We start from the raw sequence: 24,769 nt of genomic DNA, 5'->3' as shown, positions 1-24,769 counted from the left end.
TTATCATTCCCATTACTCCTATGGAGCTACATTCTGCAGCAATACTTCCTATAAAAATGAGGGCTTTAGTGAATTGTCTCTACTCTGAATTTATCCACAAATGCTGGTGACCCCTTAATTGCCCTCTGCTAAATCTTAGTAAACAGAGCATCTCTTGGGCTACCCAGAAATGAAGTGAATTTGTTGGGTTTACAGCCCTTAAGAATAAGTATATTGTAGCATATCTATGTCTCCTCAAACTTTGCTCGCTTCTTCTTTTTCTTGGTGCTCTTTACACTAGCCACTTGTCATTACATGACTTCAAAACTTAGACGCATAAAGATTGCACACTATTAATCACAGTGTCTGTGGGTCAGGACTCATAGTGTGGCTGCATTGATGGTTTCCTAGCACTTCATAAGCTTCAGGGAAAATGTTGGCTGGCAATGGGATCTCCTCTGTGGAGTCAGTCTGAAAGGATCCAGTTTGAAGCTCACTTCTGTGATAGCTGAGAATACCTTCTTCCTTGACATCATTGGGATGAGAGCCTCAGAACCCATGTAGGTGTTGTATGAAGGTTGTCCCTGGTTTTTTTGCCACGTGAATTTCTCCTACACTGCAGCTGAATTCATCAAAGCCCATGACAGTGGAAGAGCCTGCAAAAGAGAGTTTGCTAGCAAGAGGAAGTGATTTTAAAACCTGAGGGGCATTTTCTTGATCAATGGTTAAGATGGGTAAGCCCAGCTCACTGGGTACTACTCCTGGGCCCATGGTCCTAGATGGTATAAGAAAATAGATTGAACAAGCCATGAGGAGCAAGTTAGTAAACAGCACTCCTCCATGGCTTCCTGCATCAGCTCCTGCCTCAGGTTTCTGTCCTGCTTGAGTTCCTGCCCTGACTTCTCTCAGTGACAGACTGTGCTATGGAAGTGCAAGCTGAAACAAACCCCTTCCTTCCCAAATTGCTCTTGTCCATGGTGTTTATCACAGTAATAGAAACCCCTACTAAGACAAATCCTGATGGAAGGCATGACTCAAAGAGCTATGACCCTCTTTAGTGTTCCTCCTTTTGAGGGTTCACAAAACCTCCTAATGCTGGCCCTCTGGGTACTCAGACTGTAACACAGAGCATTTGGTGGATACTCTGCATAAAGCACAGTGTGAAGTGAACATAACTGGGCTCCCCTTGAGGTTGTCTGTCCAAGAGAGTATAGAACACTGAGCAAAAGAATTGAAATTCAAAACACAGAATGGCATTCTGTTGCAGAACATTTAAAATCAGTAAAATCAAACTTCATTGTTTGAAAATGCAAACCAAGGACATTGAATTTTGAGTAAAAGAAAGAAAAAAGATTACTCCCAAAATTGGAATAGTAACCCTGTGATAGAGGGAGGGAGATATAGTCAAGAAAGACATGTGGGAACTCTACTTGGTGAAGCAAAGACTCTCTGCTGGGCTTTGAGTTGGGTAGAAACTGGCTTAATAATTATTTTCGATGTTATATATGAACATTTCATATACCTTCCAATATACCTGTGTTTTTATAATACCAAATACAGGGGTCTCTGTGGCCACCACAGCTAGCAGAGTAACAGTCTGTGGGAGGCAAGAAGGCAGTTCAGTTCAACACGACTAGGTAGGTGGCATTGGTTCAAACTTTGGGAGTCTGACCCTGAGTAATTTATTTTAGGCATATTTAAGCACAGCACAAATTGGTGAAAACTTTTCTGGTGATAATTAACTCAATCCCTTGTGCATAATAAAGCACCCACACATCTCTTTGAGTGACAGTAAGTTATATAAAGATTGGATGTGAATACAGGGAAACTCTCTGTAAAGTATATGTGATACCTTCCATAAAGATGGGTTCTATGGATTGACTGCATGAGACACCTTCTGTAAAAATAGATGCTATAGATTGACTGAGAAAAATAAGCTCATGATAAGGATCTTAGAGAGGATCCATTGTGATCTTGTCAACACAGGTAGCAAAAGGTCACCAGGCTATTAAACACATCTGCCCCCAGCCTCCTGGGTAGATAACAGGCTATGCATCCTTTTCTTTGAAGGAACAACACTGTGTGTTTAACATTCTAGGTTCTCCTTATCTGTGAGCACAAGGACAGACCTTTGTGCTGGCTGTAACCAAGTACTAACAACCAGATATAGATAAGTAACATGGAAAGACTTTTTAAAAACAAAGTAAAACTGAATCAACAATAGGTGGACATTGTTATTAATTCACAAATTGTTCTGAATATATGTATCATTTCACAACAGGTCCAACAATATTATCTAATATATATTCTGAAATATGTAAATAAAGCTTGATTTTTACTATAAAGTGACATAGATGAATCCAAAATAAGGTTCACTTGATCTCTGTTAAAAATAACTATTGTATCTCTATTTAGGTAAAGATATTACCATGAAAAAAGGCCAGAATGAAACCCACTTACTTGCAGCATATTTTAGCTACACTCTGGATCAATTAAATCCATTAAAATAATAAATCAAATTGGCTAGTTTGCAGCACTCTTCAGGGTGGTTCCACCATGTAGCGAACCATGACAAGCACTGGTTCCGGGACTGGTATTATCTACCTGTCGTCTATGACAAGAATGTACCTTGTCTTTGGGGACTGGAGAGATGGCTCTTGCTGTGCTTGTAGAGAACCTGAGTTTGTCTCAAGGATCATCATGTCAGAGGATGCACAACTTGTCTCTAACTCCAGCTCTGATGTCCTCTACTGGCTTCTACAGACACCTGCATACATATGCATACATGCACACGCATGTACACCCACAACACCCCCACAAATAAAAGTAGATATTAAAGAAAACTGAGTCATTCCTTCCTCCCACCAGAAGCTATGAAAGAAATAGCTCTTAAAAAGTAACATTCTGTTTTTTGTTTTTTGTTTTGTTTTTTCCCTTTTTTGGCACGGGGAATTGTCTTTTCTAATCTCCTTAAATTTATATAGAAGCCTCTATAATTAACAAAACACCTTTTATTGGTGCTTTTATTTGTCTCTGTATATACGTTATTAAAATATTATATATTTTTAAGTCTGTGTGTAAGTATGTACGCATCCAGCGAAAGTCACAGTCTCTTAGACTATAAGAGATATTTTCATAAAATTACATCACCATAGTCCTGACCTAAGGTCATACAAAATGAGAACAAAGTGAACAGAGCCAAGATGCAAAATGCCCGGTTACAGCTCTCTTGGAAGAAACTGAAACAGGAAAGAGATTTAGATGACGGCTCAGCAGCAGTGGACAAGGAACACACCAGGAAAAGGAAATTGTGTTTTTCATCCACCTTCATAATTTAGCCAGGAAAAGACACTTGGCTAATTTGATAATCACCTGTTTGTTTATTAACCTAAACAATAACAGGGAAAGAATGCTGCCTGTGAGGACAGCAGCCCCTCAGTGGGGTATAAAAGGGGATGTGGGTAGGGAGACTCTCACTTCCAAACCTTCCAATCCACCTTCTTGTAAACTCACCCAGAACCTCCACCTCCGACACCATGGTCAACTCCTGTTGTGGCTCTGTCTGCTCTGAGGAGGGCTGTGGCCAAGGCTGCTGCCAGCCCAGCTGCTGCCAGCCCAGCTGCTGCCGCCCCAGCTGCTGTGTTTCCAGCTGCTGCAGGCCCAGCTGCTGTGTGTCCAGCTGCTGCAGACCATCTTGCTGCATCTCCAGCTGCTGCCGCCCCTGCTGTGGCAGTTCCAGCTGTTGTGGATCCAGCTGCTGCCGCCCCAGCTGCTGCATTTCTAGCTGCTGCAGGCCTTCCTGCTGCCGCCCCAGCTGCTGTGTGTCCAGCTGCTGCAGGCCCAGCTGCTGTGTGTCCAGCTGCTGCAGACCCTCTTGCTGCATCTCCAGCTGCTGCAGACCCAGCTGTGGCAGTTCCAACTGTTGTGGATCTAGCTGCTGCCGTCCCAGCTGCTGCATTTCTAGCTGCTGCAGGCCTTCCTGCTGCCGCCCCAGCTGCTGTGTGTCCAGCTGCTGCAGGCCCTCTTGCTGCATCTCCAGCTGCTGCCGCCCCTGCTGTGGCAGTTCCAGCTGTTGTGGATCCAGCTGCTGCCGCCCCACCTGTTGTATTTCTAGCTGCTGCCGCCCCAGCTGTTGCCAGACCACCTGCTGCCGCCCCAGCTGTTGTGTGTCCAGCTGCTGTAGACCCCAGTGCTGCATCTCCAGCTGCTGCCGCCCAGCATGCTCTAGCAGTTCTTGCTGCTGAGCACTCTCACCCACAGTCTCCTGTTCTTCACCACCCAGCATTCCTGATATGGACCACCTGTGAGCTGATCCTGAGAGGCCCAGCATGAAGCCTCTGAAACAATTGAGATTAACTGGGACAACAACTATTGCTCCACTCCTTCCTGTCGCTGTCTGAATGAACATACATTTGAGCTTCCTTTGAACTCTGCAGACTCTTGCATTAATTTGTTCTTTGCTATACTTTTAAAAAATCAAGTTTCCTACATCTTAAATAAATTGAAAGTTTGAAGGTACATAAATAAAATGTCATTGTTTCTTCTTATTTTTCTTGCTGAAATTGTTCCCAATTGCCCTTTAATGCCTTGATAAACTGAGAGTTTACAGGATCTTAAGGGGAACAGTCATCCCTCTGGGTTTTCTTTCTTTCTTTCTTTTCTTTCTTTCTTTCTTTCTTTCTTTCTTTCTTTCTTTCTTTTCTTTTCTTTTCTTTTATTACAGGATTTTCTATTCATCTTACATACCAACCACAGATTCCCCTGTCCTCCCTCCTCCCACCCCTCAGCTCTCCCCTCACCAATCCACCCCCCATCCCCACCTCCTCCAAGGCAAGGTCGCCCATGGGAAGTCAGCAGAGCCTGGTACACTCAGTTGAGTCAAACCTCATGACTAAGAATATCCTAGTGTATCTACTTCTTCACACCTTTGACTTTCCCCCTTTATGGGTGACGAGAGATCAAATGAGTCTAGAATAATAATCAATGGCCATGCCACACTCCCTGAACACATAGCAGCTAAAACATGATGCATTTATTGTCTGTTTCTGTGGATCAGGAATCAGGTACAGACAGGCTTCATTGTCTGTGTCCTTGTGTGTCATACAGCTTCAGGGAAGGTGGGTCTCATGTTAGGGACAGCCTGGAAGGGTCCATTTCCACGTTCACTGCTGTGGTTGCTGAGAACATTTGCTTCCTTGGTAGCATTGGAGTGAGAACCTCAGAACTCCCACACAACACCAGATTCATTGAAGCCAGTGGTGGAGGGGCAGTCTGTGAGGAGAGTTGGCCACCAAGAGGCCAGTCACAGTCTTCTGTCACTTCACCCTTGATTGTTGCCATGTGCTGTTGGTTAGAAGTAAATGGCTCACAAAGAAGGAATCATACACATCCTGTGAAACAGTAGATGGAGAGAACTGGGGGCTACAACAGGGGAACCTTGTTCTCAGGTAGAATATAATACCAAGAAAAAGAAAAAGTGCAAATAGTGATAGTCTATGCAATATTCACAACATTTATTTGAAACTAAACTACACTGTTTACAGGTATCCGTTAGCAGGCTAGTGGTGTCAAGAAAAGCCAAACAAAGATCACCTGTAATTCTAAAAATGTATGTTCCTTTTAGACAGAGACTGGCAGGGGTGGAGCAATGGATCTGTTGTCCCAATCAGTCTCAGTTGTATCAGAGGCTTTACAATGGACTCAGCTCACAGATGGTCTCCATCAGTAATTCTGAGGCAGTGATTCTGTGGGGTTGTGTGGGTAGAGATGTGGTCAAAACAGCATCAGCCGTTCTTGGAGATGACATGTCTCTTTGCCTTGGCCTTAGGCTGCACTTCCTTAAGAGCTATTGTGATGTTAATGTACACTTAGACGTTTCTAGTACATGCATGTTTTCAGAATAACAAAGATTATTTTCAAGCAGGGGAACTGAAATGCTTAGCTAGATTTAAACAGCAAGATTAGATTGAACAATGAAAATATTTTAAGAGCAAAGAGGAATCAACCAATGTTTGGGGGGGCATTTCCATTATTTCTAATACATATATCACTCTCAAGATTGATAATACAGTTTAATATACATTCATTTTTATGTTTAATATATTCATTCATTTAATATGTGTTCATTCATTTATTATACATTCATTCAGTATATATTCATTAGTAATTAATGGAGCTTCAATCTTCAATTTTAATTATAAGGAAGTTAATTGTACTGGAAATATGTGACTTTCCACTAGACACACATATTGTATTCTCTGTATAGATCACAAGGTTATGTTAGACACTGTTACTCACCTAATTATCCATTTTAGCTACAGGCAAGACACATACCAGGAATTTGTGAAAAAAAAATGGTTGTATATACTAACATGATGATTGACAAGATATAACCTCAGCCTGTGCCAGGTTACTGAACGATAATCGCCTAGCTCCTGGATGCCTTTTGCAAATATAGTTTCCTTCACTCCATTCTAACTGATGGCATTTAACTGACTTCTTTCTTCTTTCATTTTGGTATTTTAAAAAGATGAAAAGAGCAGTTTAAAGGGAGAGAAATTACTCAAGAGACATTAAACCCCACCTACACAATGCAAGTACAGCCTAGGTAGACATCTCATGGTTCCGGTGCACGGCACTGGAATCAGTTATCCATTTTGTTTGCTTGTACCACACTGACATCAATTATCTGTTCTAGACAGCTGGTAAAATTGAGCTGGGGTGTAGAATGATTTCTCTCAGTGTGGGATTTCCTTTTTAACAATCCAGTGTGCCATCCAGAGCGACTTCCCACTGGCTTCAGTCCCATTCTCAGTGCTGTGGGCCTCTTAGTCTACAGGACTTCGAGCTCAGTGTTTCCAATTCAGGGAAATTTTCTCTGTGATTTGGATGCCACTGAGTGAAACATGACTGATTTTGCAATCTCTCTTCTGAATGAAAACAACTGTGTAATGTGGAAGTTTTAAGAAGAGAGATTTCAATCTTGGTTGGGCACTGGGATAAACCATGGAATTTTATAAACTTTTGGCACACATGATCTACTACAGACCTGTTAAGTGAGCTATTATTTTGGGCAAGAGTAGGCAAAGGCAATTTTTGACATTTCCCAAATGATTCAATCATGCCTTCAACTAGCTTAGTGGCTGTGATTGTTTATAAATTGTTTTACAAGGGAAATGTACTCCACTGTTCTAGTTGTGGGAGAGAGGGTTTGACTTAATTCTCAATACGTAATTTATAGTGTTTGGCTTGACCACAGACTCTTGCACATGTTAGTGTTCTACATGTGGGCTATAGCCCCAGCCTTCTTTAACTTCCCTAAATCTACAGAGAAACCTCTTCTCTAATAATCAACTCTGTCTTTATCTTTTTACTCTGTTTCTATGACGTAGCAAATGTAGCAAGCATTTTACCACTACTGCCGACACATACATGTTTCAATCTTTCCCATTCTTCAGCACTACAGAGGAAAGCCTAAAGTAAAAAGCACAAAAATGAAAAGTTTGCTTAGCAAGCCAAGGAGATGAAAATCTTGCAGGGGGATTGGTCTTTAAATTATCCTAAGGATGACATCATCACTAGCTAGTCTCTGCTTCTTCAGCCTAAGGGAACAAGAGGAGGCAATGAAATGTCTTATGGACTTTAGATATACTTCGCATACCTCCTTATCAGAAACTCTAACCACATAGCCAATGGGATGAGGATTGTGCACCCTTGAAGTCTCTACTATGACCACACATAAACAGATGTAAGCTGAAATCCTCCCATTTAATACCTGCTTCCTATCATTTTCTTGTTATATCATTATTAAAGGAAACCCTGAGCTGAGAAGTCCAGTCCACCACTCATATCATAGAGCAGGAGTGTCTACAGGGTCCAGGACCTCAACAGACACAGGAAAGTTGGGTACAAGCTAGACTAGTAGTTCTCAACCCTCCTAATGCTATGACCCTTTAATACTGTTCCTCATGTAATGCTGACCCCAACCTTAAAGTTATTTTCGTTGCTACTGTTATGAGTTGTGGTGTAACTATCTGTGTTTTCTGATAGTCTTGGGTGACTTCGTGAAAGGTGACCTCCAAAGGGGTTGTGACCCACAGATTGAGAACCACTGAGCTAGAGCAAGAGGCAACGGTATGCTGTGTAGTGGGATTTCTGCATCTTGAAATGGAAACAACACGGCTGTGAGGATCAGTCACAGCCAGAAGACAGAATGGTAAAGGAATAGGGCCAAAGGGAACAGTGGAGGAACACGCATTTTATGGTGTAGCTCAGCTCTGCAGCCACAACTCTCCGAAGTGACAGTAGAATTACTTTTAGAGTTTTACTTTGGTAGAAAATAAAAAGATTAAAACCCAACATTTTACCATCCAGCTTACCACCTGGAGATTATTCCATTTCCAGTTTTAAAAGATCTAGAAACTGGATCACAGACTACACAGGGAGGTATCCAGGACCTAACCTTGTCCCATCTGAGTCATTGTGATGAGCCATCAAATTAATGCAGCTTTATCCTCCCAGTCACGAGAAAAGATCTGTAAGAAAAATAATTGCCTGAATAGACAGTGGTGCTGTAAAGCATGAGAAAGAAGGACAGACTGATAAGACACACAGCGTCTTGTGAAAACTCTTCTAGAAGGAACTAAAGTCCATAAGATACTTCACGAATAGTTCATCAAGAACTGACAATGAGTCCTAACACATCAGGAAAAGGAAATCGTGTTTTTCACCCACCTTCATAATTTAGCCAGGAAAAGAAACTTGGCTAATTTGATAATCATCTGTTTGTTTATTAACCTAAACAATAACAGGGAAAGAATGCTGCATGTGAGGACAGCAGCCCCTCAGTGGGGTATAAAAGGGGGTGTGGGCAGGGAGACTCCCACTTCCAAACCTTCCAACTCATCTTCTTGTAAACTCACCCAGAACCTCCACCTCCGACACCATGGTCAACTCCTGTTGTGGCTCTGTCTGCTCTGAGGAGGGCTGTGGCCAAAGCTGCTGCCAGCCCAGCTGCTGCCGCCCCAGCTGCTGTGTGTCCAGCTGCTGCCAGCCCAGCTGCTGCAGGCCCACCTGCTGTGTGTCCAGCTGCTGCAGGCCCAGCTGCTGTGTGTCCAGCTGCTGCAGACCATCTTGCTGCATCTCCAGCTGCTGCCGCCCCTGCTGTGGCAGTTCCAGCTGTTGTGGATCCAGCTGCTGCCGCCCCAGCTGCTGCATTCCTAGCTGCTGCAGGCCTTCCTGCTGCCGCCCCAGCTGCTGTGTGTCCAGCTGCTGCAGGCCCTCTTGCTGCATCTCCAGCTGCTGCCGCCCCTGCTGTAGCAGTTCCAGCTGTTGTGGATCCAGCTGCTGCCGCCCCATCTGTTGCATTTCTAGCTGCTGCCGTCCCAGCTGTTGCCAGACCACCTGCTGCCGCCCCAGCTGTTGTGTGTCCAGCTGCTGCAGGCCTCAGTGCTGCATCTCCAGCTGCTGCTGCCCCAGCTGTTGCCAGACCAGCTGCTGCCGCCCAGCATGCTCTAGCAGTTCTTGCTGCTGAGTGCTCTCACCCACAGTCTCCTGTTCTTCATCACCCAGCATTCCTGATGTGGACCATCTGTGAGCTGATCCTGAGAGGCCCAGCGTAAAGCTTCCGTCTTAACATACTGATTTTTACCTCCCAAATACACATCCCTGTGTCTCTGTCAAATGAACACAAGATAGATTTTTCTATTAAATCTGTAAACTTATCCTTACATTTTTTTCTTCTCCATTTTCAAAAACAGCTTTCCCCTTTGTGTCTTAAATAAACTTTAGTTTTGTAAGCATACAAATGTGTATGTGTCTCATCTCTCCTTCTTGAATGGTCATCCCCATTTGTCAATGTTTTAGCCCATCTCTAACAATGCCGTGATCACAGCAGATGATTTCCGGTGTGTCTGCTGTATTCCTCCTATATTCATCTTCCTGTGTAGGAAGATCTCATAGGGTGAGCACACAGATTCCCCTGACCACCTCTAGTTGAAGAGTGCTCTGTAGGAAGGATAGAGAAGTCCCTGAGCACACAGCTCAAGCAAGGAAATACAGTTGTGATCGCATGCTCTCCCCCGCTTCCTTCCAAGAGGAAATGTGCCACTGTGGTATTACTGAGGCCCTGGGTATTATGGAAGCTAGTTGTCTCCTGTGGGGCTCGGCTCATTGTGGTCTCCATTGGCTTCCTCTTTGCCTGGTATGATCTATCAAGCTCAAATGCTTCCTGAGACTATTGCCCAAGTAACTACTTCATGTCCGTCACTGCTCTCCACCGTATCTGACACAACCCCACCAGTGAAGCAACTCAAGAATCTCATGTCCCTACTCATATGTCACCCAGCATCTACACAGAGACAACATGAATGACTGTACAGTGTCAAGGCCTAATCTCAGGATTGCCACTTAGTGTGTTGATCTATTTCATGAACCTGTAGCTATATCTTTAGTCCAATATTTGTGCAATTGTGTTATACTAGCCATCTCCAGTCTTTTTGCTGATTTTTTAAAATGCCAGATGGTTTCCTTTTAGTATTTAATAATTTTAAAATACTGGGTCTCATTGTGACATTTTCATATGTATAGAAAATAACCCCATCTCAGATCTGTTGGCTTACCCTCCCTGACACTAATCCCCTCCTGCCCTCTTGCTAACCCGAATCCTTTCCATATTAGTTCTCCTACTTTTTACAGTCCTTTTTGGGTAGATTTCACCTATGTGAGGCAACATTTGATGCTCTTCTTCCTGAGGCTCACTTGTTTTACTTAATATGGTGTTCTAGGCTTTTTCCTGCAAATGACAGAATTTCACTCTTCCTGATGGGTGAATAATTCTCTATGGTGTGCATATGCCACATTTTCATCACCACTTCATCTGTAGATACACGCTGAGCTGGTTTGGGGGCTTGACTATTATAAATAGCAACCCCATTAACTTGGGTGTGCCGGGATCTCTCCTGTGTGTTGTTTCAGTGCCTTTCTGTGCACACCCAGGAGTACTAGAGCGAGATCATTTGGGAGCTCTACTTGTACTTTTTGAGAAAACTCTGCACTGATTTCCAGTTGTACCAGTTTACACTCACACTTGCAGGTTATAAGGACCCTACTCTTTTGCATCCACTGTACCATTTATTTTTGTTTTCATAATGGTAAATATTCTGACTAGGGTGAGGAAGAATTTCAATATAGTATGATTTATACCCTCCTGATGGTTAAAAAAATATTCAACCATTGTTTATGTATTTAGTAGTCCTTTATAATTTTTCTCTTTGGAAGCATCTGTTTGTATCATTTATCCATTTATTGATTGGATCTTTTGGAGTTTAAAGTTTTAGGTCTTGGGGCTGGAGAGATGGCTCAGTGGTTAAGTGTAGCTAGAGTTTTCCTGCCTGGCCCACAGTCAGGACAAATCTCTCTCACCTGCCAGTCCCACAGACGCTCAGACCCGACCAAGTAAACACAGAGACTTATATTGGTTACAAACTGTATGGCCATGGCAGGCTTCTTGCTAACTGTTCTTACAGCTTAAATTAATCCATTTCCATTAATCTATACCTTGCCACATGGCTCGTGGCTTACCGGCATCTTCACATGCTGTTTGTCATTGTGGCGGCTGGCAGTGTCTCTCTGACTCAGCCTTCCACTTCCCAGCTTTATTCTCCTCCTTGTCCCGCCTATACTTCCTGCCTAGCCACTGGACAATCAGTAATTTATTTATTGACCAATCAGTAACACACTTGGCATACAGACCATCCCACAGCAGTTAAGAGCACTGGATACTCTTCCAGAGGACCTGGGTTCGATTCTCAGCACCAACACAGCAATTCATAACTGTCTGTAACTCCAGGGGATCCAATACCCTCATAAAGACATACATGCAGGCAAAACACCAATGCCTAATGTGGTAGTTTGAATGTAATTGGTCCCCATAATCTCACAGGGAGTGGCACTATTAGGAGGTGTGGTTTTGTTGGAGTAGATATTGGGTATGGCCTTGTTGGAGGAAGTGTGTCACTGTGGTGGTAGATTTTGAGGTTTCCTATGCTCAGGATATCATCCAGTGTCTCAGTCAACTTCCTCTTTCCTGCAAGCCAAGATGTAGCCAGTACTATGTCTGCCTGCATGCCACCATGCTCCCTCCCATGATGATGATGGACTGAGTCTATGAAACTGTAAGCAAGCCACCCCAATTAAATGTTTCTTTTATAAGAATTGCTATGGTCATGGTGTCTCTTCACAGCAATAGAAATCTTAAGACACATATAAAATAAAAATAAATGAATCATTAAAAATTTTCTAAAAAGAAATGTTATTAAAGTTACTATAATTTTAAAAAATAAATAAATTTTTAGGTCTTTATGTATTCCTCTGTGTAGTGTATAGCTGACAAAGATTTTTTGAACTCAGTAGAGAGTCTCTTTATTCTATCAATTGTTTTGTTAGGTATACAGAAACACCTAAGGAAGTGTCCTGATGTAATTCCCACTTGACAATTTTTGCTGTTATTTCCTGAGCTATCAGCTCTCTACTCAGAGAGTTATTGTCCACGCCATAGCTTGAATCACTTTTCCCGTATTTTCATCTCATACTTTGAAAGTTTCAAATCATACATTAAGGTCTTTGATACATTTTGGATAAGTTTTTATTTAAACTTTTTTTTTGAGAATTTCATGCTTGAGTACTGTAGTTACATCATTTCTACCCCTCTTTCCCCCTTATTCTTTCTATGCCTCCAACTCCTTCTCCAGTTCAGGACCTCCCTATAATTATTATTGTTTTACACACACACACACATACACATACACACACACACACACATGCACACACATGGGGGGAGAGAGATACGGGGGGGGGAGAGAGAGAGAGAGAGAGGAGAGAGAGAGAGAGAGAGAGAGAGAGAGAGAGAGAGAGAGAGAGCGCCAACTGGATGCTGTTCAAAGAGAACCCATTCAATGTTGTTCTCATGTACTTGTGTTTAGAGACTTGCTTTTTCAGGAAGACAGGTAGGGATCGAGTTTCAGTTTTCTGCATGTTCTCCTGCTCTATTATGCTGGTGTCTCCATGTGTCTTGTACTGTGGCATTATCATGCCAGTTTTATCTTGGCTCTACAACACCCACTATTATGATTCCACCAACAAATTTAACGAGAATGAAATCAGGAAAACAATTCTAGTCACCGTAATTCCTGTCCCACAAAATAAAACATCTAGAATAAATCTAGTAAAAGATGGGATAGACCTATATAGTGAAAATTATGAAATACTGAAGAAGAAAAAAAGACTAAAGAACACATTGATGCTGAAAAGGCATACCATATTCATGAATTTGCAGAGTTCTGAGAAAACGGCCATATTACCAAAGTCTAGCTAAATTGTCAATGCAATTCCTACCACATACCCAATGATATCCTTCATGGAACTGAAAAAAAAAATCCTAAATTTCATGTGAAGGCACAAAATACTAGGAATAGTCAATACAATCTTAAACAAGAAAAGCAGCATTGTTTATTTATTTTTTTTTTGAAGCCAGCATATCTATGGTAAAGACTTTCACGCTAAAAGATGTTGTGTTGGGGATTATGGTCCTATGTCTGTCCATACCCTATGAGCCAAACCTTAAACTTGCCAGACAGCTTTGTCCTGGCAGCTGGCTCTCCCCTGCTCTGGTCTGTGAGAACTGAGCTTTAAACTCCCCCCCACACACACACACACATACTCCCTGCAGGCCTGGCCAAGAGCTGAGTCTAGCCGGGAGCTGCATTCAACTGCCCCTGTTCTAGGAAGTTGGTGCCCACACTGTGGCAGGTGTTTTGATTTAGCTTGCTGTTTCTACTTAGCATGCCAGCTGCTCAAGTGCTTGCTGTATGGCAGAGCCTCTTAAAGGAGCTGTCTCCATTTGTTTCTCTCTCTCTCTCTCTTCCTTTTTTTCTTTCAGTTTTCTCGGGCCCTATGTGAAAATTCGGGCCCCATGTTTGAATGCCAAATGTATCAGGCTTTCTTTGGGGCCACCAACCAGCTCCCAAATCATGACATGGAGACTTAATATTAGATACAAATGCTCAACCTTATCTTATGCTTGTTCTACTAGCTCTTATAACTTAAATTAACCTGTTTCTCTTCATCTACACTTTACCTTGGGGCTTTTTACCTTTCTTTCATTCTGTATGTCCTACTCTGTGTCTGATTGGCTGGCAGTTGCCTGGTTGGTTGGCCCCAGGCCTCTCCCTCTTTTTCTCCCTCATTCTGTTCTCTCTCTCCCCTCTCTTGAGCCTAGATTCCTCCTCCTACTTATTCTCTCTGCCTGACAGCCCCATCTGTCCCTCTACTACCTACAATTAGCCATTCAATTTTTTTATTAGACCAATCAGGTGCCTTACGCAGGCAAAGCAGCACATCTTTACATCATTAAACAAATGCAGCATAAACAAATATAACACATCTTTGCCTAGTTAAACAAATGTTCTACAACATATTTGAATTATTATTAATTCCAAAGTCCCTTCACAGTCCCCACACAGCCCCATGAGCTACAGTATTCCACACTATCCAACATAAACTCTGACAGTTACATGGTTCACCTGGGCTGTCTGTGATCTTACCCCGTTATCCACAGAGAGTTACAGTCTACTGTAATATTTGCTACCAAAGCTCTAATTTTAGTGACTTGGCACTTCTGAGTTTCTCTGTGATGCTGTTCACACCACTGCCTGCTTTTTCCATATCATCTCAGTTAACAGAGTCTCCATGCCACCCCGAAAATAGCCTGTTGGGTCTTGGGACCTTATGAATACACCTATTCCAACATATCTGTTTCTCTGTAGAGTTTTATCCTTTCCTCCTCTTTCTATGAGTTGTATGGGATGAGAGAAATATGGATTTGTAATCTATATCTCTGTTATATTTCCTCCTCAAAATGTAGCCACAAAGACACCACACATTCATTATCTCACAGTTTCTGTGCACCATGAGTTAGGTGCAGCCAGTTTTCCTTGTGTGTTATAAAGTTTCACTGAACGTGTCAGTTGGCACTGGGGTCACCTGTGAGGAGACAACTTGGAAGAATCTGATTCCGTGATCACTTCTGTGATGGCTGAGAGTATTTGATCCTTTGAAGCAGCTGAAGTGAGAGACTCAGTGCTTTCCAAGTACTGAAATCAGGCTGTTCTCGGGTTTTTGACATAGGAATCTCTCCCACCTAGTATGGGTTCATCAAAAAGCCAATGATGGAAGAAGAACCTGGGTAACAGAGATGGCCAAGAGGAAAGCCACAATCTGGTTAGAAGTAAGTGGCTTGAGGACAAGGAATTACATACATCTTGAATACTAGGAAAATGATAACAATTGGTGGCAAATTTCTGGGTTGCCTGCCCCAGATAGTATAGGGTATTTAGCAAAGAAGTAAAAATATACATGTATAGTAAAATTATCTCTATACAACCTCCACAAACTTACCATGTAATTAAACTGCATTTGTCAGAAACTTGCACTGAGGGAGCATCATGGCTAAGAGAAGTTATATAAAAGTAATTGAGGATTCATAATAGTAATTTTCCCCCTGAGGTCAAAGGATACATGTGGTCAAGAAAAGAGACATAGAAGCCAGTGTTCCAGACACAGTAATTTCAAACGAAGCTTGATTGTCTATTAATCCATTCTAATTGGTGTCATTCAGGTCTGTGAGTATTAGAGCAACCTAAAATAATAGGTAAGAAGACTACTGGTGTTTCAATCTACGGTGTTCAAAGATCAGTGGTTCTAAATCACAGACATTTTTCTATTATGTAAATAGCCACATTACTGAAATGTAATCATCATTATTATTTTATTTTTTTGCCATGTAGACTATTTAGCAAGGTGACCTCAGATTTCACTGCCCATTGGGACAACCTGAAGGATGCCATAAAATATGGACACCAAGTCCAAGCCCACTACTATAAAATGAAAAGCCTTCTACAGAGGTGCCAGACACTATAATTTGTGTCTCCCACAGGGGTTCCATCTTGCAGCCACTAATCACTTGTGTTGGCTGAAGATTTGTGACTGTGTACATGGATGTGCAGGGAGAATTCACTGTATTTTTAGCTTTAGGGGAAAGGGCTTTCCTAATCTTAAACAGAAATAGAAATTTTCCTACTGATAACCACAGTCTTCATCCAATACCTCTATTTCCTCCTTGGTCCCTCTTATAACAATGGATCAAACAATCAACGGCAAATCTCTGACATGCATCATTGCTTAAACTACATATTGTCTAATTCACAACCATGAGCCGACGAAAATACAAGTAAACCAAATGTTTGCTAAGCAAGTAAGTGTGATACAAATCTTGCAATGTGCTTGGTCATTAAAGGGTCCTAATTAAGACATTTAATGATGTCATCACATAGCTACAGCAAGTCTTTGCCTGTTTCTTTCTACACCAGCAGAGCATGAATAGTGGACTGGTAGCATTCCTTATTTTTAGAAACCTTAATCACCTGGCCACTTGGGTGGGATTTATGTACCCCTTAAGCCATTACTGTGTCCCTACTATAAATAAAAATAAGCTGATGTCCTTTCATGTAGATTACTCATTCTTTTTACATTTTTTTCAAAGGAGGTCCTGAAGGGTGAAGTCTAACCCACTTACCCAAGTAGAGACTCAGATGAGACATCTATGGGGATGAGGACCACTGCAGACACAGAAGGTCCAGGGCCAAAGAGAACAAGAGGCCGGAAGTTGCTCATCTAACTGAAGTTCTGAAGGACATCTGAGAAAAGCAAGAGCCTAGGCCAGGAGTTCCTATTAAAGCAAGAAGGACAGGCTACCAGAGACAGAGGAAAAGAAGCCCACACGGCAGAACAAAGGCTCCACACGGCAGAACAAATGGGCTGAGCTGAAGCCCATTTCCCCTAAGAAGAACTAAACTCAGGGTTAGAGCTTTGTTTCTGGAAAAAAAAAAATCATCATTCAGTTTTCTGCCTAAAATTGTTCTGTGCTTCTCATTGAAAAATAATCTAGGAAGTGAACCATGCTCCACATGGGGTAGGAGATATGGCTTAATAGGCTTCCTATTCTCTTACCATTGAATGTTTTGTGGTCAAACCTTCTGGGCCAACCTGACCCATTATGGATGAGCCATCAGTATAAAAATATTTTATCCTCCTGGGTCACTAGAAACAATTATGAGTCTGTAATACCAACAATTACCTAAGAGTAGGTAACAGGGCCGTCCACCACGAGACTGAACTATACAGTGCCTAGACACATGTCATGTGACAATTGTTTGGAAGAAATTAAATCAAGAAAGACCCTTGGGAAATGGTTCAACAAGAGCTGATGATGAATCTTAATACCAGGAAGAGAAACTTTGTTTTTCATCTACGTTGATAATTTAGCCAGGAGAAGAAACTCATCTAATTAGATAATCACTTGTTTATTAAAACAAACAATAACAAGAAAAGAATGCTGCATGTGAGGACAGCAGCCCCTCAGCAGGGTATAAAAGGGGGTGTGGGGCAAGGAAACTTCCAAACCCAATATCTTCACTCACTTGTAAACTCACCCAGAACCTCCACCTCCGACACCATGGTCAACTCCTGCTGTGGCTCTGTCTGCTCTGAGGAGGGCTGTGGCCAAGGCTGCTGCCAGCCCAGCTGCTGCCAGACCACCTGCTGCAGACCCACCTGCTGCCGCCCCAGTTGCTGTGTGTCCAGCTGCTGCAGGCCCAGCTGCTGTGTGTCTAGCTGCTGCAGGCCCAGCTGCTGCATCTCCAGCTGCTGCCGCCCCTGCTGTGGCAGTTCCAGCTGTTGTGGATCCAGCTGCTGCCGCCCCAGCTGCTGTGTTTCTAGCTGCTGCAGGCCTTCCTGCTGCATCTCCAGCTGCTGCCGCCCCTGTTGCCGCCCCAGCTGCTGCATTTCTAGCTGCTGCAGACCTTCCTGCTGCCGCCCCAGCTGCTGTGTTTCCAGCTGCTGCCGTCCCTGTTGCCGCCCCAGCTGCTGTGTCTCCAGCTGCTGCCGTCCCTGCTGTGGCAGTTCCAGCTGTTGTGGATCCAGCTGCTGCCGCCCCAGCTGCTGCATTTCTAGCTGTTGCAGGCCTTCCTGCTGCCGCCCCAGCTGCTGTGTGTCCAGCTGCTGCAGGCCTCAGTGCTGCATCTCCAGCTGCTGCCGCCCCACCTGTTGCCAGACCACCTGCTGCCGCCCAGCATGCTCTAGCAGTTCTTGTTGCTGAGCGCTCTCACCCACAGTCTCCTGTTCTTCACCACCCAGCGTTTCTGATGTGGCCCACCTGTGAGCCGATCCTGAGAGGCCCAGTGTAAAGCCTCTGTTCCAACTGATAATGATTTGGGCCTCCAAATATACTGTCCTTACTTCTGCCTGTTTATCATTTTTCTCTAAAACGACCACAAATTTAAATTTTCTCTGAAATCTGTATAAGTTTGACCCATGGGAAGAAAATGGTTCTTTACCATATTCTTAAAAATGGAAACTCTCTTGTATCTTAAATAAATCTGAATTTTGCAGGCATACAATATGTACCATGTCTACTTATTTCTCCTCTCAGATTGTTTTCCGCGTCTGTCAAATTCTGAAGTACCACCATTTCTAAGTACAAAGACAGCCTATGCCAGCTCTGTCCTGTGGCACTTCTCTTCCTATGCAGAACAATGTTCTTGCAGAGCACCATGGACCTCTGGGCTGAGAACTTTCTCTGGTTGAAGAAGCAGCAGTGGGTAGGAGAGCTGAAGGCCCTAGGCAGAGTTCAAGCAGTGAGAGGGATTGGGTGAGCACAAGCCCTTGCTCACTGAGTCAGGTGAATGTGCATTACACAACTTTCTTTGGGTCTTCAGTGGCATGGAGCCCTGCTGCTTCTGGAGATGTTCTGATCACACGATTCATGCTGACTTTCATCATACCCTAAGTTCACCTCAATGCTTCCTCAGATCACTTTCCTGATAAACAACTTTGTGTCAAATCTCTGGATAAAAGCAGGTCTCATAGGACAAGCAATCTAATACCCATGCTCCCAACCCAGTGCCACTTTCCTTCTGCAAAAGTCTAACATAATGTAGAGAGTTTCATGGTGTCAGTATCAAGCCTTGATTTTTGGTTTAATCTTCTGAACATATTGCCTATTTATTGATTTATTATTTTTCATTTCTTTTTAACACTTTTGAGTTTTTAAATATATCCTGGATATTAATATTCTGGGCAATGAATAACTGGTAAAGATTTTTTTCCCAGTCTTTCTCTTCATTCTGTTATTTCTTCTTTTATGAGATTCAATTTGTCAATTCTTACTATCATTTTGAATGTTCTTATATTTTTCCTCTTGTGGTTTCAACTTTTCAAATTTTGAGTTAAAGCATTTTATCCATTTTGAGTGAGCATTCGTCTAGAGAGATGAGCAAGGGATACATTTCAGTTCCCTATGTGGGTATCCTGTTTTCCTAACCCAAGTTGCTAAGGGGACCCTTGTAGTGGTATTTGCTCTGCCCATGACCTTGGGCTATAGGGCCCAAAAGAGGTGGTGCTTCTTGCCTTAGTATGTGACCTCTTAAAAAGTAAGGGAGAAGGGTTGAAAGCCCCTTCTCCCTGCTGCCTGCTTCCTGGTCTGATCAAGCTGCCAGGTGGATTCACTTCTGGTCAGAACAGAGGATGACTCCAGCTGTTACCTCGGTTCTGTATTTTATCTCAATTTTATCTTAATAAATACCCATTAAACAGACTCACATGGATTGATCTTAATGGACCCTCCCCTAAAATATGTTCATAGCAACTTTATTAAAACTCAGAAGGCTATAGTGCATGAGTTTATTTCTGGATCCACTGTTATGTTCCATAGATCTGCATACTTATCTATTCTTATGCCAGTTCTGTCCTGTTACTGTTACCACACCTCTACAGGGTACTTAGAGTCTGTGTGCAGTGCCTCCAACAACTGTTCAATGAGAAAGAAACCAGTAAATGGATTCCATTAACAAAAACTCACTATCTTCTCCTCCAAATAAAATACCAAATCCCACCTAAAATTCTATGCATTTCCTTAAAATCCAATGAACTCTTCCTTGGATGTTTGTAAAACAACCCTCAAATTTAAAAAATAAAGAGGGGGGCAGGGAGAGAGAGAGAGAGAGAGAGAGAGAGAGAGAGAGAGAGAGAGAGAGAGAGAGAGAGAGAGAATCAGGAATAGACAACGTGGTCTTGGGTGGAAAGACAATTTTTGTTTTGTTTGTTTTTCTATTCTGCTGTTTGCATTTTCTTATCTATAACTAACTGTTGGGGGAAATGGCTAGAGATATCATGTATCTGTGTTAAGGAACTTTGCATCTAAGCTGTTGGGGGAAATGGCTAGAGACACCATGTATCTGTGTTAAGGAACTTTGTATCTAAGCTGTTGGGGGAGGAAACGGAATGTAAGCAAGTCAATGGCTTGGGCTAAAGGATGCTGTATTAAATGTTTACAACTTTAACCAATAAGTTATAATAAAACCAGATTAGCTGGGTAGCACCCAAACTTTTAAAGAATGGTTATATAAAGAGTCACTAAAAGCAGAGCCTAAAGCAGGAATTTTGTTTTAACTGAAAATAGATATTTTTTCATATAATATATTCTGATTATGGTTTCCCCTTCCCCAACTCCTCCAAGATCCTCCCCAACTCCCCATCCATCCAAATCCACACTATTTCTTTATTGCTCTCATTAGACTATAAGCAGGCATTTAAAAATAGTGTAGGTAAAATAAAAAGCAAACTGAGATAGAATGGTACAAACAAACAAACAAACGAGAAAAATAGCCTCAGAAAAAGCATGAGAAACACATGGATGAAGAGACACACACATTTGCACACCCTAAAATCCCTTAAAAACACACCTTCAGAAACCATAATTATGTGCAGAAGACCTGTAAGGGAAGAAAATAAAGAAAGAAAAAAATAAATGAAAATATTGCTCAGACAATGCATTATGAGACAAGGACCCTCCAAAGCTATTGAGTTTGTTTTGTGTTGGCCATCTACTGCTAGGCACAGGATCTGCCCTTAGGAGTAGTTTGTTTACCCAATGAACCCCATATTCAGTTATGTGACTCCATACGTCACAACTCAGAGTTTAGGGAACTGAGCTGTGTATAATAGAATAGGGATGGGCCAGATAACAGTTACATAATTTGTTTATCTAGTCCTGATGTTAGTTATCCATTTTGTTTTTTAGCAGGTAGATTTTAGCAAAAATCATATAGTACTGTCTCTTCTGTTTGGTGCTTTCTTCTTTTAAAATAACCCCAATCATTGGACTCCATACCCTGTTGATCTATTCTCATCAATGTGGGTCAGTGTTACAATCGGCCTATGATAATAAAGAGACTTACCATTACTTCATTCTATGGTGCTCAGAGTTGCTATTGAATATGACAAGAGACACAAATGCAGGCAATGTGTCTCAAGTCTAGAGGCTCACTGGGATCATCTGTGGACTTCTACAAATTGCTGATGCTCAGATCAGTTAAAAGAAGATTGTCCAGGGCACGAACCAGGATTTGACAGTTTGTAATACTCTGTGGATTATCCTCCTGCAGACAGTCATTAGATCCACTGGTTTAGAGACTGTGCTTTACCTGTTTAGGAGAGGAAAGGGGCTCATCTGATTTATTTTATTCTGTGGCTTTGAGCCCAGTACTGTGTGGTCCTAGGCAAGTCTTGTACCAAAAGACCTTTCTTTTTAAAAAATTATTTTTTATTAAGATTATAATACAATTATATCATCTTCCTCTTCGTGTATGTGTGTATGTGTGTATGTGTGTGTGTATGTGATGTATATATAAATTCCTATACATAAATACAACCTGCACAGTCTGTGTAATGTACTTGTATGTATTTTTTCAAGAGATGACCACTTAGTATGAATAACCAATTGATATGTTTTTCCCTGGTGACTCCTGGTGTAGGGTTGAGACCTCATAAGCTTTCCCCCATCCACGCCAGCATGTCTATTGATGCCAGCTGTGTTCAACTCATGTTTAGGCAGCCATGTTGGTGAGACTTTGTGGGTGGAGCTTCTGACATTCCTAGGAGACACAGTCTCACAGCAAACTTCCTGATGCTCTGGCTGTAACAATCTTTCCACTCCCTCTTCAGCAAGGATCCTTGAGCCTTAGGTACAGGAGTTATGTTGCAGATGTATCAGTTGGGACTGGGCTCCACAGCTCCTCTAGTAATCAAGAAATGTTCCTAGGCCCATTCCTGTGGAAGCAGAGGTGTCCTTGTTACTGTAGCAATCCAGGGGAAAATCTCTCTCAGGATATATCATCATTTAAATCCTTCCTCTTGTCAAGCTTTACAAATATGATGAGCCTATGAGAAAAAAGCCTGTAGACTTGGTGTTTGTTGAACAAATTGTCATAAAAATATTGCATAACACTTGGCCACTAAATGGTCCTAATTAAGAAATGTAATAATGTTAACACACAGTTATCCCCTGTTTGTTTCTTGACCGACAGAGTTCAGCAGAGGGACTGAAGCATCACTCATATTTGAAACATTAATCACCTAGCTAATTGGATGAGTGTTTTGTGCCCTTTAACTATTTAATGTGTACCAAAATAGATACATATCAATCTCTTTTTATTTACATGTGTGACATATACATACACACATCACATATTTTACATGTGATATATACATACATTTATCACGTAAGTATATGTGATATGTAAAATCACAAAACACACACACGTGTGTATATGCATATATACACATGTGTAAAATAAACATTAACAGGGGAGACTATTCCACCACTTGAAACACAAAACAGGAGTCTCCTACTCAAAAACCGAGCTGAAAGCAGGACATTTGGGTTTAAATTAGAATAAGTGACAATACCACTTGATTATCAAATGGAGTTGCAAAGTAAATCATGGCAAAAGGCAGGATATGACTTCCTATGTTCTGTTAAGCCAAAAACTTAGGTTGGAAAAGAAAGGAAATAATTCCACAGGCCAGTGCCAAGAAATCTGAATTTTTAAGCCAGTTGAGGTCTGTAACCCATTGTAGAGAAAAGCCCTATAAATGACTATTAAAGGGGTGTTTCTGGCAAAAGAAAAAAAAGTTGGGGGAGGGGGTAAATATCAACATTTCCCATTCAGTTTTCCACTTTGAAATTGGTCTAGAAAATGTATGAGTCACATGAAGAAGACCTTACTTTGTTCATGCCAATGGTCCTAATATTCACATCATCAGCACCCACCTGACCCATTGTGGATGAGCCATTGGTATAATAATCCTTTATCTTCCTGGGTCACCAGAAACAATTATGGGTCTTTAAAAATCATGATTATCTAAGGATATACAGTAGAGCCATCCACCATGATGCTAAACCATACAGTGACTAGATGCACAATGTCATGTGACAATTGTTTGTCAAGAAATTAAGGCAAGAAAGACACTTAGGAAATGGTTCATCAAGAGCTGATGATAAATCTTAGTATCGGGAAAAGGAAATCATGTTTTTCATCCACCTTCATAATTTAACCAGGAGAAGAAACTCGGCTAATTTGATAATCACCTGTTTATCAACACAAACAATAACAAGGAAAGAATGCTGCCTGTGAGGACAGCAGCCCCTCAGAGGGGTATAAAAGGGGATGTGGGCAGGGAGACTCACACTTCCAAACCTTCCAATCCACCTTCTTGTAAACCCACCCAGAACCTCCACCTCCGACACCATGGTCAACTCCTGTTGTGGCTCTGTCTGCTCTGAGGAGGGCTGTGGCCAAGGCTGCTGCCAGCCCAGCTGCTGCCAGACCACCTGCTGCAGGCCCACCTGCTGCATCTCCAGCTGCTGCAGGCCCACCTGCTGCCGCCCCAGCTGCTGTGTGTCCAGCTGCTGCAGGCCCAGCTGCTGTGTCTCCAGCTGCTGCTGCCCCTGCTGTGGCAGTTTCAGCTGTTGTGGATCAAGTTGCTGCCGCCCCAGCTGCTGCATTTCTAGCTGCTGCAGACCTTCCTGCTGCCGCCCCAGCTGCTGTGTGTCCAGCTGCTGCCGCCCCTGTTGCCGTCCCAGCTGCTGTGTGTCCAGCTGCTGCAGGCCCAGCTGCTGCATCTCCAGCTGCTGCAGACCTTCCTGCTGCCGCCCCAGCTGCTGTGTTTCCAGCTGCTGCAGACCTTCCTGCTGCCGCCCCAGCTGCTGTGTGTCCAGCTGCTGCAGGCCCAGCTGCTGCATCTCCAGCTGCTGCAGACCTTCCTGCTGCCGCCCCAGCTGCTGTGTTTCCAGCTGCTGCAGACCTTCCTGCTGCCGCCCCAGCTGCTGTGTGTCCAGCTGCTGCAGGCCCAGCTGCTGCATCTCCAGCTGCTGCAGACCTTCCTGCTGCCGCCCCAGCTGCTGCATTTCTAGCTGCTGCAGACCTTCCTGCTGCCGCCCCAGCTGCTGTGTGTCCAGCTGCTGCAGGCCTCAGTGCTGCATCTCCAGCTGCTGCCGCCCCACCTGTTGCCAGACCACCTGCTGCCGCCCAGCATGCTCTAGCAGTTCTTGTTGCTGAGCGCTCTCACCCACAGTCTCCTGTTCTTCACCACCCAGCATTCCTGATATGGACCACCTGTGAGCTGATCCTGAGAGGCCCAGCGTGAAGTCTCTGTTCCAACTGATATTGATTTGGGCCTCCAAATATGTGTTCACTGCTGCTGCCTGCTGAGTATCTCTTTACAACATGCAAACAAGTGTGTGTGTTTTCTCTGGAATCTGTCAATTCTCACCTTAACCCAGCAGAAATCTTTGTTGTCTGCTATATTTTTTAAAACGGAGGTTTTGGGACACTTA

At 42.8% G+C, this 24,769-nt stretch overlaps 4 protein-coding genes across 14 annotated transcripts; all 4 read left to right on the top strand.

Moving 5' to 3' along the window:
• The first annotated feature begins 3,515 nt into the window (after nucleotides 1-3,515).
• On the top strand, nucleotides 3,516-4,223 carry LOC131917085 (keratin-associated protein 4-11-like). Its single transcript, XM_059270721.1, has 2 exons — nucleotides 3,516-3,817; nucleotides 3,878-4,223. The coding sequence occupies exons 1-2, from the start codon at nucleotides 3,516-3,518 to the stop codon at nucleotides 4,221-4,223; spliced, it is 648 nt and encodes a 215-aa protein (XP_059126704.1).
• A 4,700-nt stretch (nucleotides 4,224-8,923) lies between these two features.
• LOC131917711 (keratin-associated protein 4-3-like) lies at nucleotides 8,924-9,511 on the top strand. Its single transcript, XM_059271755.1, has one exon. It carries the CDS (start codon nucleotides 8,924-8,926, stop codon nucleotides 9,509-9,511), a length of 588 nt encoding a protein of 195 aa, XP_059127738.1.
• An 8,037-nt stretch (nucleotides 9,512-17,548) lies between these two features.
• Nucleotides 17,549-18,190, top strand: LOC131917710 (keratin-associated protein 4-3-like). 3 transcript variants are annotated; one of them, XM_059271752.1, is made up of 2 exons: nucleotides 17,549-17,700; nucleotides 17,782-18,190. In XM_059271752.1, exons 1-2 carry the CDS (start codon nucleotides 17,549-17,551, stop codon nucleotides 18,188-18,190), a joined length of 561 nt encoding a protein of 186 aa, XP_059127735.1. The 3 variants fall into 3 exon arrangements, with proteins under 3 accessions (XP_059127735.1, XP_059127734.1, XP_059127736.1); XM_059271751.1 differs by having other exon boundaries at nucleotides 17,761-18,190; XM_059271753.1 differs by having other exon boundaries at nucleotides 17,549-17,942; nucleotides 18,165-18,190.
• Nucleotides 18,191-23,681: 5,491 nt separating this feature from the next.
• Nucleotides 23,682-24,491, top strand: LOC131917707 (keratin-associated protein 4-12-like). Of its 9 annotated transcripts, XM_059271732.1 has the most exons (3): nucleotides 23,682-23,833; nucleotides 23,900-23,983; nucleotides 24,071-24,491. In XM_059271732.1, the coding sequence occupies exons 1-3, from the start codon at nucleotides 23,682-23,684 to the stop codon at nucleotides 24,489-24,491; spliced, it is 657 nt and encodes a 218-aa protein (XP_059127715.1). The 9 variants fall into 9 exon arrangements, with proteins under 9 accessions (XP_059127715.1, XP_059127721.1, XP_059127718.1 ...); XM_059271738.1 differs by lacking the exon at nucleotides 23,900-23,983 and having other exon boundaries at nucleotides 23,682-23,743; XM_059271735.1 differs by having other exon boundaries at nucleotides 23,682-23,743; nucleotides 23,954-24,491.
• Nucleotides 24,492-24,769: the final 278 nt, after the last annotated feature.

This window comes from Peromyscus eremicus, chromosome 8a (genome assembly GCF_949786415.1).
Source record: "Peromyscus eremicus chromosome 8a, PerEre_H2_v1, whole genome shotgun sequence".
Classification (NCBI taxonomy): Eukaryota; Metazoa; Chordata; class Mammalia; order Rodentia; family Cricetidae; genus Peromyscus; species Peromyscus eremicus.
The sequence above is the reverse complement of the archived record's forward strand: the minus strand, read 5'-3'. Positions and strand labels throughout refer to the sequence as shown.

Coding starts and splice junctions, on each gene's coding strand:
- LOC131917707 (XM_059271730.1), top strand. CDS start 23,682: ATGGTCAACTCCTGTTGTGGCTCTGTCTGCTCTGAGGAGGGCTGTGGC. Junction 23,834..23,899: donor TGCCGCCCCAGCTGCTGTGT/GTCCAGCTGCTG, acceptor TGGCAGTTTCAG/CTGTTGTGGATCAAGTTGCT.
- LOC131917711 (XM_059271755.1), top strand. CDS start 8,924: ATGGTCAACTCCTGTTGTGGCTCTGTCTGCTCTGAGGAGGGCTGTGGC.
- LOC131917710 (XM_059271751.1), top strand. CDS start 17,549: ATGGTCAACTCCTGCTGTGGCTCTGTCTGCTCTGAGGAGGGCTGTGGC. Junction 17,701..17,760: donor TGCAGGCCCAGCTGCTGTGT/GTCTAGCTGCTG, acceptor CTGCTGTGGCAG/TTCCAGCTGTTGTGGATCCA.
- LOC131917085 (XM_059270721.1), top strand. CDS start 3,516: ATGGTCAACTCCTGTTGTGGCTCTGTCTGCTCTGAGGAGGGCTGTGGC. Junction 3,818..3,877: donor TGTGTGTCCAGCTGCTGCAG/GCCCAGCTGCTG, acceptor CAGCTGCTGCAG/ACCCAGCTGTGGCAGTTCCA.